This window comes from Thunnus maccoyii, chromosome 17 (assembly GCF_910596095.1).
Source record: "Thunnus maccoyii chromosome 17, fThuMac1.1, whole genome shotgun sequence".
In the NCBI taxonomy this organism is placed as follows: Eukaryota; Metazoa; Chordata; class Actinopteri; order Scombriformes; family Scombridae; genus Thunnus; species Thunnus maccoyii.
Window position 1 is genome coordinate 21,741,370 of NC_056549.1, and position 21,737 is coordinate 21,763,106.

General features: G+C 39.1%; 2 protein-coding genes across 4 annotated transcripts in view; one reads left to right on the forward strand and one right to left on the reverse strand.

Annotated features, from left to right (window-relative positions):
• LOC121882800 (disks large-associated protein 2) overlaps window positions 1-21,523 on the forward strand; it is a 70,503-nt gene extending 48,980 nt beyond the window's left edge. The window contains exons 3-7 of the mRNA XM_042391244.1: window positions 1,767-2,914; window positions 12,538-12,755; window positions 15,151-15,307; window positions 16,892-17,111; window positions 20,712-21,523. Coding sequence (XP_042247178.1) covers window positions 1,767-2,914; window positions 12,538-12,755; window positions 15,151-15,307; window positions 16,892-17,111; window positions 20,712-21,523 — 2,555 coding nt within the window. The remainder of the gene's footprint in view (window positions 1-1,766; window positions 2,915-12,537; window positions 12,756-15,150; window positions 15,308-16,891; window positions 17,112-20,711) is intronic.
• Window positions 1-21,737, reverse strand: part of LOC121882038 (cytospin-A-like) — a 93,898-nt gene that overhangs the window by 61,019 nt on the left and 11,142 nt on the right. The window lies entirely within an intron of this gene.

Consider the following 21,737-nt stretch of genomic DNA (forward strand, 5'->3'; position numbering starts at 1 on the left):
AACTTTGGATACTATTAGCCTGCAGTCACTCTCAGATACGAATTATTTTTGTAATTGAAAGTGCAGATCTGTTGTTAATTTTCCTCAGATTTAAGTACCAACAGTATTAACAAGAGAAATCAAAGCTTTATACGCCGACTCTGTAGAACTGTACTGTCTCTATGTTTACGGGCAACACATTCAGAAATACTATTATCATGGTGAGTGGAAGGGATGAAATAGAATTGCATTGATATCAGTGTATGATTTTTTTTATAAACATATCTTCTTTTCTAGTATAGAAATAGAATATAGAAAAACTCATGTGAGACTGAGTAGCATTCACCATGAACCACCCTCCAGAGATAGATCGAGCAAAATGATTGAGAAGGTTATGCTGAACTTTTTAACTCCTCATATAGAAGCTACAAAATTTTCTCATCTAAAAGTCTCTTTGAAGTTGTGCAATATTGTGATCACCACCCAGCGATGTGCACAGGCATTTTCAAAATAATTGGGCATACAGCTAATAACAACTGGTTCACCACCGCAGGGCTTCAGAAATAATACTTTTATCACTGATTCCAGAGGAGTTAGCTCAATTTGTTGAGGGAATCGGCTCTGTATTACTTACAAGATTGCTGGGGAATACATAGGTTTAGGAACCTGGTCTTCTTGACAAGTATACTGGATGAACTGAAATAAACTGGGGTTTTCATTTTAAAGAGGTAGTCACCTAATGATTGGAAATGGTTTAACACAGCTGGTTGTTTATTTTCAGGTTCCAGGTGAAGCACCTATGTGACAGTATGCATGCAATTTCTTACTGCTCCTTTTTGTTATTGACTATCTAAACTACAGCAATCTATCAATATACTAAATAGTAATACCACTTATCATTAATGCTCATTGATGTCTCACTAATAAACAGCTCCATACCTGGTGCCTTTGTGAAAATGTCTCCTGTGTAGTATTATCTTTATTGTCCAGATAGAAAATGAAAACTCCACCCTTAGAAAGAAAATAATACAATCAATTGTGTGCAAAAGATACCCACTGATTATTCAAGTTATCATAGCTAGTAATCATAGCCAGTAATCTATGACAAGTCATACATTAGAAGTAAATTATCTTTTATTGCATTCTAAAACCTCCAAGCTTTTGGGGTGGCAGATGTAGAACTTTTTTCAGAAGGGAATTGACACAATAGTATATCATTAAATCCAAGTACAAATGTTTTGTTGAAAAAATAGAAAGGATTTCTTACTTCTCTCAAGAGAAATATATCTCTTAAGAAATAAATATGCCTCCTATATATTACAAACAGTACAGTGATTGTTATCATTTTGTCTTTTTTATACTGTGGGTTAACCCACATTTAATTATTGAGGTTAATGACCTGGGATAATTTCATAACTCTGTAATTAAGAATTGTCATGCTTGGAAATCATTATACTTTCATGTGAATTGCAATACTTTAATACCTAACATGGTCTCTCCTTTGCTAGAGTGTTCATTTGCATTATAGGCCCTTTGGATTTAATATTTACATATACTCACATATGTAAGCACCTAAAATGTCAGTGTGTCTGAGATAAAGAGATTTCTTATCATTGAGAATGTAGGGTGAATGCAAGGTTATCCCATGGGAGTATTTAACTGTCATATTTTTGTTGTATGGAGAACCACAATAGCAATTTCAAGGTTGTTCAGAGCAATTCTTTCTCTAACTTACTCTTTTCTTGTTTCTTTATTTTTTTTTCTTTCTTTCCTCTTCTCTGAAACAGACCAGAAGTTTTCACCTTGGTCCCCGTCTCGAAAGTTCAATGAAGGCAGACGCCTCCCTCCGGCCAGGAACATGAAGGGCTTATCGGGCAGCCGTTCCCAGCACCAGATCCCTTTACCCCATGGCTTGGACTACGACCCCCACGTCCATGACCTCCACGCTCACCATGGCCCTGACTCCCGCCACACGTCCTACCTGCTCAGCCCCACAGAGAGCTGCCCCATGGACTTCCACCACCGCTACTCGCCACGCAGCTCCATCCACTCTGACTGCATGATGATGTCCCCTGTCATGATGCCCCCAGCTGCTGTGTCTGACCACATCTCCAGCAGCACCTTCCCTAGAATGCACTACAGCTCTCAGTATTATGACTCAGTCACAAGGGATGACTGTGCTGCCATCACAGCCTCTGCCACCTCCCCAGCCGTTGCAGCTGCTGCAGCCGCAGCAGCCGCCTCCTCTCACCATGCCGGCACCAAGAGCAACCGCCTTCCTGCTAACCTATTAGACCAGTTTGAGAAACAACTGCCACTACACCGCGATGGCTTCCACACATTACAGTACCAGCGCACCTCCACCACTACTGAGCAACGCAGCGAGAGTCCTGGCCGCATCCGACATCTTGTTCATTCTGTCCAGAAGCTCTTCACAAAGTCCCACTCCCTGGAAGGATCATCCAAGATGAATGGCACAAAAGGCGATATTGTAGGAGCAGGGAGTTACCACCATCATGGCCACCACTCCACCAAACATGGTAGCAAGAGGAGTAAGAGCAAAGAACGCAAGCACCGCTCTGGCGGCTGGTGGAGCTCCGACGACAACCTGGATAGTGACAGCACTTACCGCACACCCAGTGTCATGTCCCGGCACCACGGGGAACATGTCAGCCACTGCTACCCAGATTCCATGCACAGCCACCACTTTGGAGACCTGTCACTCAAGACGTCAAAGAGTAACAATGATGTCAAGTGCTCAGCCTGTGAGAGCATGGCCATGGCGCCCGAGGGCAAATTCATGAAGAGGAGCTCCTGGTCGACACTGACAGTCAGCCAGGCCAAGGAGGCCTATAGGAAGTCATCGCTCAACCTAGAGAAAACCATGATGCACACAGACCTCAAGCCTTCATCGCGGACTTGTCACTACCTGCAGGTGAGTGGTGCTTTACTTAATTAATGTTCTGAATGGACAAAAATGGAACAAAATAGGAAAGACAGAATTAAAAGCCACAAGACTGTTTATATTCTACTGTATATGGATGGTAGCGTTGGTGTTTGGAGCTACTAGAATCCATGTTTGTGTGTCCATCTATGTATATGCTACTGCTGGTATGTCATCATAAATACACACTGGTTATATATTTCAGATTAAGGGAGCATCTGTTATTGTCTGTGAGCCTGTAAATCATGTCAACTACTAATGGGTATCAATCATTGAACTAAAGAGGTCATGTAAGTTGTTTAATTTATGTCAGTTTAAAATATAACAGTCTAGCTTTGGGTAACTACTATTTTTCATTTTATTTATTTTATGCACTATTGTCAGTGCAACCTTTACATACAGTGACAGCGCTGCTCTTTGTTCAAAAGTTAAAATATGTACAGTAGGCTTCTACTAAGCTGTTCACCGGGATTCTTGCCAATGTTTAATATCTATCTTTTCAGAAAGTATTTCCAGGCTGAATTTTTGTGGTAAACTGAAAGAACAGTAAATGCATAGAAACCCAGATCATAACCCATCTAAAAATATAACAAAAAATAATTGAGATCAATATCCACTAATCCCCAGAGAGGTTCTTCTAAGTAAACTGCTGTGATTGATGTATTGATTAGAAATCCTGCCAGGGAGGCTTTTCAGATTCCACCTTTCTTTCTGTTACTCTCCTGGGGGCAATTACAGTGTCCATGAGTGTGAGAAGCCAATATATTTAACCAGGATTCTCTTTTGTGTAGTTAGGGAACCTTTGTCTATTAAGATGTCGAGATCAATTGAGTGAATCAATGTCATCAATCAATCAATCAAACTTTCTTTGTATAGCACATCCATACATGTTAGTGCAGTTCAAAGTGTTTCACAGATGACTGACAAGCCCATAAGACAGAACAGGGTGTTCAGGGTTTCTGCTATCTTAGTATCACTTTCTTTATTTTATTTATCATTTAGCAAATGCTGTGACTCACAGTGAGTGCAACCATGCAACCTTACTATGATGATACTATGAGCTGTAATAGTATAATGTAGTGGCTATTTAAGATCCATAATTGATACATGATGACAGAAATTAAAAATTAAAAAAGGGCATCAGCAGGCCTAATAACATATGGGGGAGGCTGTATGTATGTTTGTGCTTTGGAACTCTGCACCTCCCAACAACTCGACTCCCCTCCCAGCCCATTATGAAACGGTCTGCTGCTTGTAATGGGGATGAGGAGAGCTGAAGTGATTGGCCATTACTGAAGCCTGCCCCAACTCCCCCTGACGATGATGTATTCCTCTTACTAACATTGCATTTAGCCTTTTTCCAGATTGTGCCCTGCTAAGTTAGTTAGGGCTAACACAATCATCACAACTGCAAACATTTATTAACCACACCCACTTCCATTTTCACTTAGTTTTATGAAAAACCCACTCATATAAACCTACAAATAGTTCTGTCAGGTACTGGATGTCCATGCTTTTGGCGTAATCTCTGCCCAGTGCATGCATTGCTCGTTTTTCATTTATTTATTTATTTTATTTTGTGCTAGATGAGTGATTAACAAAGAAAAAAAGCATCATAAATCGTCTCATACCGGGCCCAGCCACCTGGGCCTGGTATGAGATGGTCCCATCATGCAGAGCTATCTTTTGGTTTTAGAAAATGACACATGATAGAAGATAGATAAATAATGCAAAGCAGTTAGTAAATAAAATAAGTAAATTAAAATTAAATTAATTAATTTATAAATTAAATAATTAAGAAGAAGTACTAGAGAGAGAGAGGGAAAAAAAGAAAAGAAAGAGGAAACAGTTAAATAAATGGGTTGTTGAGTGCATTTTATGGCCTGAAAGTGCAGGTGTGTTGTTGTGCATGTTGTCTGGTAGTAACCAGTGCATATATTTTGATGCTATGTGGAATGCACATTTACATACACACACAGTAGTTGTGTGTGCCATGGGGCTAGAAAGACTGTCAATACAGAGGCTCCTTCACTTGCATCTGACAAGCTTATGTGTCAGCAGGCAGAGACCCTCCAGCTGCCACATTGGCACATTCTGCACTGAGCGTGTCCGTTCTTAGAGCCTTATTCAGTGCCACTATGTTAAGTAAGGGGGGACACACTGTGTGTGTCCTTTAGGTCTGTGTTCACTTGTGATGAGGATAACAGGTCTGTGTTGGGCAAGTTGTTGACATAATCTTGTTTCAGCAGGGTGTCAAGTCGTCTAGGCTAGGCTCCTCAACTAACACATCCCTGTTACAGGGTGAAGCTTATGTGAACCAAAATGAAACTAAAACATTAAAAACAAAACAAATAAAAATCTTAAGAATCATGATGAAAACGTCAATAGAGTGAAACAGAAATGATATAACCATAATTTGTAAGATCTAAGTAAGGCTGGACAGATATAGCAGAGGTTGGAAATGCTCCAGAATTAGGACAGATTAGGGCAACAGAAACAAACATAATACAGATAAATAGGAGACACTAAGATTTTATAAATTACTAATTCAGTCAGAGAATTGACCATTTATAGCAAATGAATATGCTGTTAGATTTGGCAGAAAAAGGCTCAGCTTTTGAGGGAGCTTTTAAAGAATTCAAGCAGGAAGGAGAAGTCTGCTGGGAGAGCTAATCCCCCTTTAACAAACATAGTTAAAACAACAACACCAAGAAATGTAGCACATTAGGAGGAGGTTGGGCCAGTGAATGAGCTACAGCAGCAAACAGGTAACAGTAATAGTGAGAAGTGTGAGGTTATTATGGCCACGCTTCATACCTGTATGAATATGATTGGCTGTTATTAGTCAGCTGATAGTCACACAGATGTGAATGAGCCAGTGATTGTGAAACATGAATGAAACAGCTGATACCAATGAGGTAATACAAGCATGACTTCAGCGCTCTACCTGAATTAATACTATGCTTCTTTTTTAATTATTAAAAAAATGATTTAATTCATACTGTATGCATACTTAAGCCGAACATTTCTTTCCGTTTTGCATTTGTAATGTTGAATTTTCACATTTTTCTGAAACTGCCCTTTAATAATTATGAGATAATTTCATGGCCAGGTCTCATGTGTAAGAAAAATACTTGACTTACTTGATTTTAAAACAATGTCTTTAACATTAAGTTGTGTAAACAAAGTGTAAATAAATAATGGTTTGGCCTGGTCCCAAGATCTTGAAGCATGTTTTGAAGGTGAGAAACAGTATTGAGTGTGCAGCAAGGACAAAATTGCATATAGTGTACACAGTTTATGCGGAATTAAATAAATCATGTAACATTCAATCAATCACAGTATATGCTCATGCCCTTCCTTGTCTGAAATGTAGCCAGCACTGTGCTTTTCCTTCAGGGTAATAATGAAATCTCTCAGGCGATAGCAGTGAATTTGAAAAGATTATCTGGGCAGGAACTTAGTCTCTCCTTGATGTCTCTATTTGAGTGTCTACAGCACTGTGATACCTCCGAAGGTTGAGCTGGTGTCCTCCCTATGATACACAGTGGCCATTACAACAAATTATGTCCCTTGGGTCCTAACCATCCAAGCCACCCTGTACTTAGAGAGTGTAGTACTGTATGCTCAAATCAACCTATGTGAGTGTGTTTAAGTACATGCTTTAAGTAAGAGGGACAGATTTGGGTAATAGTCTGCACTCCTGTCAAAGTGGATTTAACATCCTCCTGATTTGCATGCACCTGCTTATTACAGTATTGCAGTAAGTAGGTGACTAAGCTGTCAAAACCTTACTTCGGTATTCTGTAGACTGCATTCAGTGTTACACATCCCATATATTATCACTGATACTACCCAGCATACTGTGGGTAGAAATTATATGCATTAGTTTATTGGGTTTTCAAACTTATAGTTAAAAATGTCAAAAGAACAAGAGATTGTTCTGCCACTGCTTACAGGTCAGTGATTTTTATCCTAGATAATGTTTTGCATCTGCTACACAGGCTTACAAAATCCCTTTCTGCAGTGAGAAGACACAATATCCCAAGGTTATTTTTGTACAAAGTATTCTTAGTGTTTAGGAACTAATGATGGTTTAAAGTAGCTTGCCTGTCAAGCTGCCTCAGAGGCACAGCTGAACATGTTTTTTCAGGTGTAGCATCAAATGAGCACAGAAATAAGGTAATTCTAATGAGCTAGCGCAATGCTTCCATGAGTGATGGCTACCTTGTTAACCACAGCCCCAGACGATCAATGGTTGTGCATTAGGAGGAAAATGATTCTTTTTACTTTATTGCTGTCTTTAAGCCTGATTAATTTAGTTTCCAGACAATTGCTACATTTTATTCCACTCATGTGGGAGAGGAAGAATGTATGCATAGCAGATTAGTGTGCGTGATGGTTTTACTGATAGGTCTTTGAAGGAAGACATAAGCAGTCCGGCTAATTTTCATGTTACCTTCCCAAGTTGGGCAGGGTTGGAAAGTCTCTTTTTTAAGAGGATGAAACACAAAAATGGTGTCTATATCAACACATTAGTAAACTGAATGGCCATCATTTATGTTCCCACTGTGCTATTGCATACTGAAATATAGCGCTCCTAGATGTGGCATTAAGCCATCCTGCCCAAATGAAGTTCAATTGTTTTGGATTCAAAGGAGATTTCTAGCAGCATATGGTCTAAATACTTCAGATCCCTTTTCATCTTGACTACAGAAACGTTTGGGGAAAACATCTGAGTAAAATATACTAGATTAATGACAGTGGAAAGCAGTGGGTGGTATTAATAGCACCACCACCTCCAATAGAGGGGAAAAATGGTTGTTATTTTCATAGTGCCGTATGGCGTCTATTCCTTCACCTGTCTGTCCTGCTGAGGCAGGTCATCAAGTCAGAGAGGATATTGGGTGTTAAAGGAAAGACTGAAGGGACAAAGGGCTGACAGATCAGATAGCGAAAACAATGGTAGAGAAACTGAAAAAATGGGGTATCAGTCACTCTGCTTTCTGTTAGAACAGGCAAGCTGAATGATTGGGTAAAGTGAGTAGAGCATTAGGGACAGCCCTGTGCCTGGGGTTGTTGTTTCAAGAGCTAAGGCTGCCCTGTTCAGTGGGACAACTGCTACATCTGCACCACACATGGACACAGTGTTGTTTCTACTAGATGCCTGATCAATATGGTGCAGCATGTGACACATTATTGTCATAAATCGCCATCTCGAGGAAACGGAAACCACAGTGTGTCTGTGAGGGGCATTGATTTAGAGCACATGAATAATTTGACTTGTCAATATTAATCACTGATCAATCTCAATAAAATCAGGTGAGTTCAACTGTAAACAGAGTATTCAGTTTGATGATCAAAGATATTAAAGGTAATTAATCACTTTAGCGTTATACTGGATGTACCCTACCATGACTTCGATCACATCAAAATCTAATTAAGTCCAACTGTTTTTCAGTATATGAGCACTTGGTTATGTGTTGATAATTGTAGCTGTACACCACACTGTGTACAGTAATAAACACACAATCACTTAATGAGTATGTCAATCCTGAAGCTGCAATGTGAAGAACAGTAACTGTTTACAATTATTAGAATATAAATACTAACAGCTATTTATGCTAATGTCAGGGCTGTGATCATTTCAATATTTGTTTTAATATTGATTATTTCTGCACTTTTTGATCACAAGCTCCTTAGAACTGGATTTAAGGTACAGTATGTCAAAACAAATGCTTTGCTCCTTTGGCTGACAGTCAAAGCTCATTTACAGTAAGAGCTCATGTGTTTTTTGTATAAGTAGTGATACTGTGTCAGTGTGCTCATTTAAAAGTTACAGCCATGGCCTCAGGGGTTTTATTGGCAGCCTTAGCTGTGCAAGAATGAAAATATACCAACTGCATCATCGCCAAGAGTGTGATGGAAATTTTAATAATCTTTTTCTGAAAATTCTTGAATTAAGTATGCCTGTGTTTTGATTTGCAATTTGACTGCTATTCTTAAAGGATGTTTTACCTTTCCCATCCAACTGGTTTAATGATCCTGCAGATGTGAAATAGTATTAGAGTTTCTTAGAACTCAAATGCTAGAGCTCTTTTGAAATGTGCTGATGAATCTCACCCAGTGCCCCAGATTAATTTTCTTCCAATCCAAACTTTTAAAAGTTATATAGTTGTTAAAATGCTGACATATGACATTTCATAAACATGTTTAGAATGTAATAAATGTTGTGTGACTTAAAAAATACAATGCAACATATTTAAGTGATTGGTTTTGTAGTGTAGTATGGAAATATTCAGTTGAAATATTCAAATAAGTAATTTGTCAGACTGCTAAATTATTTATAGTGAATGCACAGTTGGATTGAATTCACCTGTACAAATCTTGGTGTTATCTTTAATCCAGAGCTCAACTTTGACAGTCGCCAAGGTATTTGGACGTCTGGTGGAAACTGGTGTAAATACAGGGAAAACATACATATACATACATAAGCCTTGCTGCTCTGGTCCTGCTTATAACCCACAGCACCACTGATTTATATCTCATGACAAATTCCCTCACAGGATGCAGTGCTCCTTGTTATTACCACCCACTAGTTGAAAGAGTACAGATGGGACAGAGCCTTCACTTACACTCCCCCACGCACTTCCAGCCAGCGTCAGGCTAATGAACAGTGGTTACCCAGTTTTTGTGTTTATTCCAGACAAACTGTTGCTGCTATCAGAAGTGTAAAGCCCACTGCTCTCAGCTGACAAAAGGTGTTTAGAATGGCAAATGGAACAGCTTTAATGAACTGGGGCTAGCTTGAATCATTGTCATATTACATGACAATATTGTATATTGTAACTTAAAATCTACTTTTTACTTTTCTTTTTCTCTTCTCCCTGGTAGTCTTTAATATCTGATCTGTTCGACTCACTGTGTCTTTCCCATATGCTCTTTCCTGTGTGTGTGCTAGTGATGTACTAGAATGCATTGCATTTACGGTTCTCAATGACAAACTTTTTGAGCAACCCAGCTTGAATGTTGACATGTCAGGTGCAAATTAAATTTTACAATAAAGGAAACCACATACAGTACCAGTCAAAAGTTTGGACACAGTTTCTCACTCTAGTGAATGAGAAGGTGTGTCCAAACTTTTAACTGGTACTGTATATATAATCCTGCCTTAATTTATATCTCATGAATGTGAGAAATCAGTTGTACCCTTAACTTAGAAATGACTAATTTAATCAGGCAACATGAAAAAATGTCACATTTGAAAACATGTCAACAATTGTTGTGTTTAAAATCAAAGGGTCCAACAGTTGTCGCATAGATCTGTACTTTAAGCGGATCTGCTTTCAGGCAGTTCAGCCTTTTGTCAGTTTATATCTGTTAAGTATTTGAATGAGGGTGTATGTGTTAATATTATTATATGTGTGTTATAATAGCAGAGACTTTTGGCATCTTTATCACACATCATTTATCACCTTCATCACACATTTCAGCTGTCGATATATAAGTGTGTGAAACATACACACTGAATAAATACTGTTTACTGTATGTTTAATTCCTGCTTTGTAAAAAAAAAAAGTTGCCTTTGTAGACATGCCCTTGAGTTACACAGATATTAAGATTTATCTTGGATTGTTGTATTGTAACATATAGTGTTCTAGTTTTATTAATATATTGTATTGTGTGATTAGAACATATATTGTGTAATTGAAATGCCTGTAACTAATGCATATCAGAAAAGCAGATCAAGACAATCATACAGGCATGTGGTTGACAACAGTTTCAATTAAAGTCTGAGATAAAACCATCAATCAGCTTCAGAGCCAAAGACACAATTCAGAATTATTAACTGTGCCATAAGAAACTAACAAATCACCCCCAACTGCAAGAATTCAATACTAACAAGGAACAACAGAGTGTTTATAGCCAATGGCCAATATCCAAAATATTTAGTCCATGACTGCACTTGCAAAATTTCTATATGCTTTTGCCTCCCATTAGATTTTGTATTTCGTACATTTTTGTACATTTTTAAAGACATATTGACTCACATAAATCTAAAAACATTTCATGTTTTATCTTTTAGCATGTATTTTGTATTAAGTACAATATACCTTTCTATTTATATTAAATATGTGTGATTCAAGTATTGTAAAAAGGCTGTTGATTTGTAAAAGATGTTATCACTAAAGTACATTGACATATGTCTATTGGCTGACTGATTGGCACTTACACTAGCCATGCTTCTTTTAGAGCCGACATTGTTACCATTTAGTTGGAGTATCCAACTGCTTATCTGATTTTCACATTTACAAAGCTAACAATAAACTAGGAATAATTAAAATTCCTGCAGAAAATAGAGGTGTGCATGCTTTCCAGCAAGTGTTATCTACATGATAAACACCTTACTGAGGTCCTGCAGCTAACAGCCTGCAACAACTGCCATTATTATGGGCAGAAAATATGTGTACATGCCTTTGGACATTTGGAGTTTGGACAATTAAATAAAATGGTAGAATGTGAATGTTGTGCACTAACTGGCAAATAGACAGTGATTTTGGACACAGCACATGACTGACCAAAAGAAAGACTACGTCTTAATGTTTCAGAACCATGGAGAGAGACAGAGACTAACTCTAAATGTTTCAGAACCATGGAGAGAGCACAGTGAGGCAGCTTCTTTGTGGCCCTCCAGGGGCCCCATGCAGGAACGACAGAAATTATGAGAAAAATATTCAGAATTATTCTCCAGGCTGCTTGTTTCATTATTCCTGCCAAATACAAGGGAAATTAGTAATGAGTAAGGCTGATATACAGTAGTTCTTGTTGTAGTCCCTGAATGAAACTAAAACTATTGTTTTAAATAAAACGTCTCAAAAGCTGATCCAAAGTATTATAAGTATTTATTTTCAACCAGTTCTACTAGCTTAAAGTTTGTAAAATGTTCTAAACAATAAAGCAATGTAAATGCTTATGTAATGACTTAAGTGCCCTGTGTTACACTATTGTCCTTCTGGGAAAAGTAATAGGATTACAGTAACATGTTACCATGTAAAGCTTTACCCCCAACACTGCTCAAAAATTGTAAATCTATAGACATCATTGATTATCATATTCCACGATGGCTTTGGTTCAAGCCATATGTCAGCATGTCAAAAATGTTTTTTCTTAAGAGCGTTACCATAGTTGCAGATAGGAACTGAGCTTGGAGAAACCTTCTGTATCCTAATTCTCATGGGTAGAGTAAGGTTAAGCACTGAGCTTGTTTTATTTGAGAGCCCAGACTCAGAGGTGGAGCTTGGAACAGGGGATGTGAATTAGCTTAATTTTCTGTTTAGGGAGAAAGCAGCAAGAGCTTATCCGAATGCTGTCTGAAACAGTTCTCACACTCATTTGGCTAATTAGGCCCCATTGTACTTGCAAATAATTTCACTAGCACAGCCCACTGAACAAACCTGATATTTTGTCTCTTATAAAGGACAACCAACCCTCTGTTACATCTGTACTCCACCATTGTTTAACAAGTCACCACAGATACTCAAGTAATATCTTATGACCCTGTGGTTATTTGAATGTGTATGTTTTATTTAAAACAGGTTTGTTATCTCCCACAGGTACCCCAAGATGAATGGGGTGGATATCCAGGCGAAAAGGATGAGGAGATCCCGTGCCGGCGGATGCGGAGCAGTAGCTATGTCAAAGCTATGGGAGAGGTGGATGATGAAAGTGGTGATTCTGACAACAGCCCTAAGACCTCCCCACAGAAGGCCATTCGGCCTGATGCTCTCGTCCTCAAATCAGCCATGCAGAGACCCCATTTTGACTCCCAAAGGTAGGTCTGGCTGCCCAACATTTATGCATTCACACAGACACACACAATTATGATGGCAGAGCCGTCATCCAGGGCACTGGCGCAGGTGCTAGCCTGCTCAAGCTACAAAACACAGAGCCTGAAACTTGTGAGTGACATCACCAATGCTGCATCAATATTAGCTGCAGTATAAATAATAACTTTCAGGGAAAGACTTGAATGTGAATTTGAGCTAAATATACAGTATGTGAGTTTCATGCACAACTGAATTGCACTGTAACTGTTGACTACATGCTGCTGTAAGTGTCTCTGAAACAAAAGCTCTTTTGCAAAAACATATCCAGTGTTTTAAGTAAGGGTTCCAGGGGAGAGCTTTCAAATTGTTTGTATGAATACTAAACCTTGCCTTCAATAACTGTTTTATTTACAACCTACTTCAAACAGTAATTCACAGCCTCTGCCTTTTGTTCCAATATAAATCTGAAACATCTAACACTGACTCACTGCTTTATCTACATGCCGTCCAAGTAAAACTGTTGTTTGCTGATGCTGCTTTTTGCTCAGCTGTCCCTGAGAGATTTGAAGTGGTTTTACATTATTTGTTGATTCCAAGTGAAGTTGCTTGGCAACAAAATGAGAGGAGCAGTTTTTGTTATTGTCCCGTACATCATTTAATGCATGCATGGACAACTGTATTAAGTTGTTACTGAGAGCTGGACTGTATTTACTTGTTGGCTTGTTTTATAATCAGATTAACTTGCTCTTGTGTGCTGTTGGCTAAGTATTCGATCCACTGACTGTTTCATGAGATCAGGTAAAACAGTGTTCTGCTGAGTGCCACAGTACCAATTGGGTTTTGTGTTTGTGACCTTTTTCGTCTGCTAGTTCAATATTTGCCCAACATCTTACCCAGGCAATGTGCCTCATCTTATCACAGTGTTGTTGACAAGTCTGTAGCAAAACTGTCACATTTATACAATGTCAGACTCAAGAGAGGAGGCTTAAATGTGTCTCGACTTACTGGATGGGGGAAAAGTTGATGCATGGAAGGACGTGCTAAATTTACTGACTATATGATCAGAAACCTCTGGTAGGAGAGATGTGTTTGATCAGTGATACACCAAAGTGTGGAACTCAGTTGAGTAGATTTCTTATATTTTTGGTTTGCATTAAAAAAGACAACCCTGAAAATACACATGGTTGCCAGTTTATTAGGCACACCTTGCTAAAACGAATGCAGTTTAATAGAACAGCCTTGCAATAAATCCCACCTTCATGAAGGTTACAATGTTAAGTTGTTGTTGAATCTGTTTTAGAGAGGTCTTGCACCAACTTTATGGTTGTTTGGAGACTGGATTTTGTAGTGCTGTTAAAGTGTATTGTGCTATCCTGAGAGGTGTTTCTAATATTTCACCTACCCTAATTAATTTAAACGGGGTAGACAGTATTTACTGATATTATTAATAATTGTTAATAAACAAGTAATGTGTTGTAAAAGTCTACACTGGTAAAGAAGTGTGTGAAACAAATGGGATTAATTATTCAGATGCCTTAAGTAGTCTTACAATATAAGAACTTAGACTGTAGATCAATGGCTCCTCAACTGTTAAAAAGAAAATTGACTCCTTGGGGTCCACTAACTTTACTTAATCATTTCCTAAACATCCATCTCTGGTAATAGGTGGGAAGCCATCTGTGTCAGACGGCTGATAAACCAGCACAACCTATCTAGTGTTTCATTGTGTATTTGTGACCCCAAGGACGCTATTGTCTTACCTTCACATTCCTACTAAGCTTATTATTGCTTAGCATGTTTTTACTCAGCGTATTGTTCTCTGTGGCTGTTTGTTTTCAGGCAGTGCAGCTTTCACAAAGCCAAATTCTGTGAACCTGGGGAGACGTCATGCATCCGTCATCCCTTCTGCCACTCAGTGTTCAGTGCTATTTTTGTTACTATCATCTCAGTGGGGCTCTGATCACTCCTGCTTTTGTCCACAAACAAATCAGCCCTCTAGCCTCTGGTGGAGAGTGTAATAATCTCTTATTATTGCAGCTTCTAGCTCTCATTGTTTCACTTATAAGAGCCATAGACGAGCCATACACATGCTCTCTATAGTTTGTGGATGGAAGAGTTACTGTTGTCTCATAGGAGACTAGAAGCTAACCACTCAAGCCAATTAAAATTGTTCAATGTTGACTGAACAGTTAAGATTGTTTTGTGAAGAGATGAGTCATCCAAGTGGCTGATACTCATTTTGGAGAGAAATACTCAATCATGAATTATACCAAATAGAAGACAGCAGGCTATGCCCACAGATGATATCCAATAGATTCATTAAGTATCATCCAGTAATGTTCCATGTGTGGCTTTTGAACTATGCAATCGTGTCTATCCCTACCCCTTGTCCTTGTTCAGCCAGGGCTACCACTTGCAAACCACAAGAGATATGCGGCCCCACCCTAGTGTCACGCTGGACCCTGCCACCACCTTTCATCCCCCGCCCTTCCGCTCTCGCAACCAGAGCTACATGCGCGCTGTCAGCACCCTCAGTCAGGCTAGCTGCGTCAGCCAGGTGAGTCGCAAACACATACATCGCACGGAGGCAACACACGGATATAAGTGGAAGAGCTTATAATATAATGTTGTTCTGTATTAAGTAGCTGTATTTGTTTAGAGGCCATTACAGAGTCATAAAACACCCGCAGGGGTCCATATTGGAGGTCCACAGCTGATGGTGTTTTTGTAGTATAGCCTTGGCTGTCTCAACTGAGGTCAATAGGGAAAACTAATTTGTGCTGTTTTGGACATGGAACTGATATAATTAATAGCCTACCTCTGAATCAGTTACAGACATAGTTTAATGTTGTGTACAGTTTGTTGTTTGAAGAGTTTCTTGCTTTGAAATAATGTGAAATTGTACATAATTGAGAAAGTGAGATATTAGTTTCATATCAGAGAGTGTCTATCCTGATTTGGCCCAAGGATAACTGGAATAGGCCACTCATACACGATTCATCACTCTCCTGTTGCATGCCAGCAAATTAGCTAGCTACCAACACCAAAAGCAGCAGTTTGTTTTGGTTAACTGAGCTGATATTTTTCAGACTGCAACTCATGTTTAGAAGTAGAAACTGGAGTTGGAGACAAAAAAACCTTATTGTCTAACCTCACATCACACACCAATCTTTTCAAGTATCTTCCCTTTCATACCCTGCTATTAATCTATACAGTTGGATCAATTGAGCAAGTCTGTTTTGGACCTCCATGGTGGCACAAGACGTGGTTGCTACAGCAAGATTTGTGACACAGCCACAAAGCCTCTATATGGAGAAGCAGTAAGAAGAGAAAGAGAGATTTTGTCAAAAGAAGGGTTGTACAATCAGCATATTCCTGCAGATGCCATCACCCAGTTTAATAATTATAATTGAATTATAATTGAAAAAGTTCTAGTGTGAAATAATGATAAAGCCAAGCTCTGTAATATCATTTTGTATGTTAAACATTTAAGTAATGAGAAAAAGGCAAGATTATGTTCATGTCATATTATTCTGCTATACAGACTGTTGTTTTAAGGCAATTAACTATATTTATTTTGTCTAAGTTAAGTATACATAAGTGTAAATCATTCAAATATTATTAAAACTACACAGTTTACGGTATTTGACTAGGATCTGTGAATAAGACAGGGCAGGATACGGCAAGATAGAAAAGAATAGGGTAAATAGCTCCTTTTTACAGTGTCCTGATATTGTTGCATGATCTTGTCATCAACAAATTAATTCATCTAGTGTCAGAATCATTTTGAATATATGTCTAAGACACTTGCCAGAGCTACAAGATAAAGAATTTGAGACTGTAGTATGCTTTGCCTTTTTTCCATGTAGTAACTTGCAGTATACAGTACAGTACATCCTGGTTTTTGGGTTTGTGGTAAATTGAATGCTGTATAACAAAAAGTTTCTGATTGTTTTTTGTTGTGATCTACCCTATTTTTCATTTGATTTTGACATTTATTCAGTTTAAGGTCGGAATTGACAGTGGCATTTCCTTATGCTAACACTCCTTCATATTTGCTGTGCAAAGGGGAAGAATCAAAGTGAGAAAGAGAAAGGAAGAGGAAAAATTAAGGACTGCTATTCCTGTTTTTGTCTCTCAGGTGAGTGAGACTGAGATCAATGGCCAGTTTGAGTCAGTTTGCGAGTCCGTTTTTAGTGAAGTAGAATCCCAGGCCATGGAGGCCTTGGACCTGCCTGGTTCGTTCCGCACTCGAAGCCACAGTTACCTCCGTGCAATACAGGCTGGTTATTCCCAAGATGACGACTGCTTGCCTTCAATGACATCCTCCACTGTCACTTCAACTCTCAGATCCACAACAGGTAAAACAATCCCCCCCTAAATGAGAGAGGGCTTAGACTACATATCCTCATACATCCTATACATACGCACAATCTTGACATACCTACATATGTACAGTGGGGAACCCTTGAGCTTCAGAGATGCCGGGCTGAATGATTCCACTTATTTTCTTTGGAAGCTATGGTGTGCGTGTGTTTTTGCCTCTGCATACTCCCGATTGTTTAAATGGATTTGCTTGTGTTACTATGCACGACTCATGCATCATTAGCCAAGCTTCTGGTTGGTCACTTGTGGTGTTGCCACGCTGTAGACTAGATTAGGGGTGGGAGGGTCACATTTTAAACACTCAGATGGCAACACATGCCCATGGTACACAATATCATAACACAGCACAGCCACATTACATGGCATGCCTAAGAGGAACAGGTCCTACCCTGAGCATGTGAAACTGTGGTGTTATATATGTGTTGTGAGAAGCGTGTGAGTCTTAGGGAGGGGTGGAGAAAGTAACGGGCCAGGGGTAGGGGAGCGGTAGGTTGTCCACATATTTGTGCTGAGAGGATACACTTGACAAGCCTTCCGCCTGTCCTCCCCCTGCTCTGTTGCACCAATACATTAGCATATGCTTTTACCTTGTAATTGACCATATAAAATTTTAAAACACAATCTTGTAACCAATTTAAGGTAAGTCAACAAGCTCTAGAGAGTAGAACACACACATGTGCTGGTTGCACAAAGGAACTGTCTGTATTACTGATGATATATTCATAGATTTTGACAGTATAACCTTTGAATATTTGCAGTATTGTTGTATTGTGTTGCATGAAGCTTTTATGCAGCAGTTTCAGTCCAAATAACTAATTCATATTATGTATATGTTATTACAGGACTTCCTCAAGTTTCTTAATCAATTTCTCCTTCAACTGCAAGTTTCCAGTTGAGTGAACTTAATGGTTATATTTCATTGTTAGCTACAATTACTGTATGACAATGGACCCAAACTCTTATAACATTTTTTGAGATAGATATTCAGAAAAATTATGGGCTCTTGTATTGTTATTTGTACTACATGCTGCTTTTTTAATACAACATGCAAAGATTTCAAGGCTTTGAGCAACACAGTATTAGCAATATATCTCTAAAATTAACATTTCAGGTTCTTTGTGCAAGCAGAGCCTTTGCGGTAACTCCCTCACTAAGTGCATTTGGTGTTTGCCTGCAAGAGTAAAGCTATGAACCCTATTGAAACATTTTTCTTTAAATATGTGCATTTTTAAATATTATGACCTGGATTTTTATTGTTTTTGTTTTTTTTTACACTTTTCTGTCAATTTAATATTGGAGACATTTGCACTTTTACTTATTTTGTGGGCTTTGTTTTCTTGTTCAATCTGGACTTTTGTTTTTGGAATCCTCTCATCTTCAATTGGGTTTCCATCTACGATTTCTTCGATGTGACAGAAGCACTGAGGATAAAGGAGTGTTCTCCAATCCCACCGTCTTATTTGCTGAACTCTATTCATTTAGCTCTCTGCTCCAAATCTGTCAGCTCTATATGGGCTAAAACAAGCAGTCGCCTGTTCAATATGTTGTGAAGCTGTATTATGAAGATTGGCATTATGCATCAATTACAATATGTCAGACAAAGTTTTGGCAACTCAGAGGGAGGGTTCCCTGGATGGTGATTAGTTATATACAGTACTGGCACCTTCCATTCAAGCCATACTGTAATTATTTCTCCTTTTGTGTATTCTTTGCACTGTTCTGAGGGAATAGTGGCCTAAAAATTAAATAAAGTAAATTATCCTGGCTAAGAAAAACACTGATTCTTAGAATCATGTTTTTATGTTAGTACACAGAACTAGTTTAAAACTGAATTGTAAGCGGCTTATGAACCAAACCCCGTGTGAGGCTAGTGGGCCCTTGAGTGGGGAAGGGATCCCTTGATGCTCCATAGGGCAGATGAGCAGCAAACCCCTCTCCATTTGACCATCCATCTCTTGAAGGATAACCAGGGGGAAAGAACAACTGGAGGCATCAGTGATGATTGTTGCAGGTATTTTAATGTTGACACGCATACATATATCTATGTATATGTGTGTTTTTGCACTGCCTTCTCAGTAAAAAATAGATACATAGAGTTTATATATATATCTATATCTATATAGCTGGTAGAAGTATCTCGTTATGTTATCCTGAGCAGCAAACACGGTTACAAACAACTCACAATAACTCAGATGATTTGATTTCTTCTTAAAACCGTGATAACGCTGAATATTGATTACAGTGATGAACGTTATGCTGGCTTTTGTGAGTTGTTTACCATGTCTCTATTTTAAGTGTGCTTAGACCACCTTGTAAGTGTAAATGTATGAGAGATGTACTTCCCAAACTGCGGAATGTTTTCATATCGCAACCATAAAATAGTACTGAATGTTATCGCATTGCCACTGTCTCCAATCATCTGTGAGAGCAGCATTTGTCTGCTGTACATGTGTGAACTTTATTTTTTCTTTCCATGAAAATTTGACTTCTTGTAAAAGGCCACGTGTGGCTAAGTCTAACCCTTGGCATTGAGTCTGTCAGCTGTCTTTGACTGTGGGATTGCAGCCTCTCTCTGGTGCAGCCCTGAAGGGGGGAGAGACCCCTCCCCTCACCGGGTTACTTACTCTGCATGGTCTAATCAGCCACCTTGGACCTGATATGTTCAATAGGGTTCATATCTGCTTCTTGGCCCAGTGGGTTGTGAATCTCCTACTCCCTTTACATCTTTTCTTTTGCACAAAAATGGCACAAATTTAAGTCAATGAGAAACATTTTGATGTTTTGAGAAAAGGGTTCTCAGAAAATTGATTCATGATTTGATAATGATTTATGTATTTCATGTTTAATTCCACTCTTTACTGTGCTGTGCAGTGAAAAGATGGAAAGAAGCTTGATGTTCCTTGAGATGACTGAGAAGGCAGTGTAAAAACATTGTGAAAAGCCTACAGTATGTGAGTTTAATGGCTATCATAATTGTTTAAGTTAAGCTGAGGCACTTAAGAACCTATTTCAAAAAGATATTGCATATTATATACTGGCTCTGACAGGAATTAGCCCCATTACTTTGAGCTGACCCCCTAAGCTATATTGGATTTTTCAAAGAAAGCTATACTTGAACACCACAGAAACTTCAAGTGAAGATATAAAGGTTTGCAACTTCAAAACCTTTACTGATGATAAGAAACTGCCAAAAATATGTGACTATGAATGCCACCAACAATATATGTAGATATGGATAAAAATGGACAGAAAATGGACAGATGGTTTCTTAATATTTGTAATTTTGTGATTTTATGACACTACTCAGTTACCTCTTGGTTTTGTACAACTCAAGTCCAGGCGTACTCACATTTGAACAGCACAACAGTCCCTGATTCAACCATTAAATCTTGAATACCCCGTAGGGAATAATTGGGTCTGATCTTGTATATTTCTGGAATGACTTTCTACTCACATACTGTATGTTTTCCGTAGATATGTGTATTTTCTAGTTCAGAATCCAAATAAAATCACACTCCAGCTGTTCCTTTCACTTTGAATGTCCTTCTGTTTGCATATTCAAATCTTTCTTCCAGAGGGATATGATGTTGTGGATGGGACCTCTTTACTAAATGACGACATGATAGAGGATGATGACGGTGCCAGCTCCTCTGCCTATGTGGAGCTGGAGAGGCTGGAGAGAGAGACAGCGGCTGCTCGCAGCCAGCACAGTACTAGCTCCACCGTAACAGCCATCTCTGTCCCACCGGCATCCCCACCTTCATACAGGGTCCCCACTGCCTCACCCATAGCCTCTGAGCCACCGGTCCCTCAGGCCATTCAGGCCTTTAAGGAGTCTGCTAACATGGTTGCAGCATTCAACATGCAGTGGAAAGATGAAATCTCAGCAATGCGCTATGAGCTAGCAGAGCTGCGCAGAGATGTCTGTGGGGAATTGAAGACTTTCAACAGCAACTTCTTCAACTTTACTCAGTGCTACAACATGTGGACTTTGTGCCGGGAGCCTTGCAGCGACAGCACCACACAAACAGATGACAGGGTATCAATAGGAATTCAAGCAGGCTCAAGCTGGTCCGTTCGACAGAATACAGAGGACAAGTCAGTGATGTGCCAACCAGAACCGGCACCCTTCAGCATCATGGATTTGATGGACCCACCCCGAATTGAGATTATAGAGGGCACCCCAGAGAGCACGCCAGAGGGTTCAGGCAGCCCTGCTAGCCCACTTCCAATAGAAGACTTCCCATGGGAGATAAACAAAACTAAAAAGATCCATAAGCAGCAGGACACAGGTGGCCACACAGGTGGTCACAGAAGCGCCAGTCTAGAACTGTGGAGCAGAAAGTACACCAGTGGGCCCATGTCATATCTGTCTATGTCATTCTAATCATTCCCATTCTACATATACAGTAAAATGAGATGAGGAGGCCAGGGTGAAAACCTTACAATTACCAAGAAAGGCAGGGCAGTGCTGTTGTTAGATGTCCCTTTACTCTATGCAGACACAGAGTCTGTCATCTCTTGAACAGGTTACAATGTTGTTCAAGCAATCTTTTAACAAGTGTCTTGCTTAGCCATGGAATAAAAAATAACAATTTTGT